We start from the raw sequence: 2637 nt of genomic DNA, 5'->3' as shown, positions 1-2637 counted from the left end.
TTAGAGAATGTTCTAATTTCATTCTTTTTCATGTAACTGTCCAGTTTTCCCAGCACCATTATTGAAGAGACTGTCTTTTCTCCATTGTATATTCTTGCCTCCTTTGTCATAGATTAATTGACCATAGGTGCATGGGTTTATTTCTGGGCTTTCTATCCTGTTCTATTAGTCTGTCTTTCTATTTTTGTGCCAATACCATACTGTTTTAATTACTGTAACTTTGTAGTATAGTCTGAGGCCATGGAGCCTGATTTCTCCAGCTCCATTTTTCTTTCTCAGGATTGCTTTGGCTATTCGGGGTCTTTTGTGTTTCCATACAAATTGTAAAATTTTTTGTTCTAGTCCTGTGAAAAATGCCATTGGTAATTTGATAGGGATTGCATTGAATCTGGAGATTGCCTTGGATAGCATAGTCATTTTGACAATACTGATTCTTCCAATTCAAGAACATGGTACATCTTTCCATCTGTTTGTGTTGCCTTCACTTTCTTTCATCAGCATCTTATAGCTTTCAGAGTACAGGTCTTTTGCCTCCTTAGGCAGGTTTATTCCTAGGTATTTTATTCTTTTGATGCAATGGTAAATGGGATTGTTTCCTTAATTTCTGTTTCTGATCCTTCGTTGTTAGTGTATAGAAATGCAAGAGATTTCTGTGTATTAACTTTGTATTCTGCAACTTTAGTGAATTCATTCATGAGCTCTAGTAGTTTTCTGGTAGCATCTTTTTTTTTTTCAAGACAGGAGTTGAAGTTATTCTTGGGAAGAACAAAGTCCCCCCAACCCTCCACATCCAGGAAGGCTTCCCCAGGAGGCCCTGCCCCTCCAAATGGTCGTCTCTCTTTTCTGAACCCCTGCTTCCACCAACACCCATTATGATGCTGCTACTTGGGTGAGAGGCTCCTTCAGGTACTGCACCAAGGCCTGGACCTTGGCCTTGAGCATTACGAAGCCAACAGTCTCCTTGGCATACATACACAGTGGAAGGTTGGCCACTCGAGTGATGGCTACCCGGCCCTCCATGCAGTCCATGAGGATGAATTTGAGATTGTCTTCATTAAACGCTTGATTCCCATTCTGGTTGTAGGCCGCCCAGATGTTACTGGTGATGGCAGCAGTGACCTGGGCGTCTGTATCCCCGTAACCGGAGTAGACCAACAGAGATCCCTCGTTATTCAGCAGCAGGGTGCTCTGGTTGGCCAGGCTTAGCACCTGGGTCAAAGCCTTGGGACGCAGCATACCTGCGGCTCCTATCCCTGGGCTTTTGCACCCAGATCCCCGAGTTTCCTACTGCTGCCCTCTGCCTGCCGCTTCCCATAGTCCAGCTGCCCTGCTCCGGAACACCCTTAGCATCTTTATGATCTTCTATGTATAGTATCATGTCATCTATAAAGAGTGACAGTTTTACTTCTTGTTTTCCAATTGGGATTCATTTTATTTCTTTTTCTTCTCTGATTGCCATGGCTAGGACTTCCAAAACTATGTCGAATAAAAGTGATGAGAGTGGACACCTTGTCTTGTTCCTGATCTTAGAGGAAATGCTTTCAGCTTTCCACTATTGAGTATGATGTGAGCTGTGGGTTTAGCATATATGGCCTGTATTATGTTGAGGTAGGTTCCCTCTATGCCCACTTTCTAGAGAGTTTTTATCATAAATATGTGTTGAATTTTGTCAAAAGCTTTTTCTGTATCTATTGAGATGATCATATGGTTTTTATTCTTCAATTTGTTAATGTGGTATATCACACTGATTTGCAGATATTGAAAAATCCTTGCATTCCTGAGATAAATCCCACTTGATCATGGTGTATGATCCTTTTCGTTTGTTTGTTTTTTTTTTTTGGTGTATTATCCTTTTAATGTATTCTTGGATTTGGTTTTCTAGTATTTTGTTGAGAATTTGTGCTTCTATGTTCATCAGTGATATTGGTCTGTAATTTTCTTTTTTTGTGGTATTTTTCTCTGGGTTTGGTATCAGGGTGATGGTGGACTCATAGAATGAGTTTGGGAGTACTCCTTCCTCTTCAATTTTTTGGAATACAGTAAGTCCCCTACATATGAATGAGTTCTGTTCTGAGAGTGCATTCATAAGTCCAATTCATTCATAAGTCCAACAAAGTTAGACTAGGTACCCAATTAACACAATTGGCTATATAGTACTGTACTGTAATAGGTTTATAATACTTTTCACACAAATAATGCATAAAAGACAAACAAACAAAAAATAAAGAATACATTTTTTTTTGGCTGTGTTGGGTCTTTGTTGCTGCACGCAGGCTTTCTCTAGTTGCGGTGAGTGGGGGCTAGTCTTCGTAGCAGTGCATGGGCTTCTCATTGCGGTGGCTTCTCTTGTTGCAGAGCACAGGCTCTAGGTGCGCAGGCTTCAGTGGTTGCAGCACATGGGCTCGGTAGTTGTGGCCCTCAGACCCTAGAGCGTGCGGGCTTCAGTAGTTGCGGAGCATGGGCTCAGTAGTTGTGGTGCGCAGGCTCAGTAGTTGTGGCGCACAGGCTTAGTTGCTCCATGGCATGTGGGTTCTTCCCAGACCAGGGATCAAATCCATGTCCCCTGCATTGGCAGGCATATTCTTAACCACTGCATCTCCGCAGAGGAAGGGAAGTCCCAAGAAAACAATTTTAATC

At 42.1% G+C, this 2637-nt stretch overlaps 1 protein-coding gene across 1 annotated transcript; it reads right to left on the bottom strand.

The window, feature by feature from the left end:
* Window positions 1-829: 829 nt before the first annotated feature.
* Window positions 830-1236, bottom strand: LOC309821508 (ragulator complex protein LAMTOR2-like; the record flags this gene model as incomplete). The annotated part of the gene is made up of 1 exon (XM_082652878.1): window positions 830-1236. The coding sequence occupies one exon, from the start codon at window positions 1234-1236 to the stop codon at window positions 871-873; it is 366 nt and encodes a 121-aa protein (XP_082509004.1). The 3' UTR covers window positions 830-870.
* Between the last annotated feature and the right edge of the window lie 1401 nt (window positions 1237-2637).

This window comes from Grampus griseus (genome assembly GCF_964374135.1).
Source record: "Grampus griseus genome assembly, chromosome: 4".
In the NCBI taxonomy this organism is placed as follows: domain Eukaryota; kingdom Metazoa; phylum Chordata; class Mammalia; order Artiodactyla; family Delphinidae; genus Grampus; species Grampus griseus.
The sequence above is the reverse complement of the archived record's forward strand: the minus strand, read 5'-3'. Positions and strand labels throughout refer to the sequence as shown.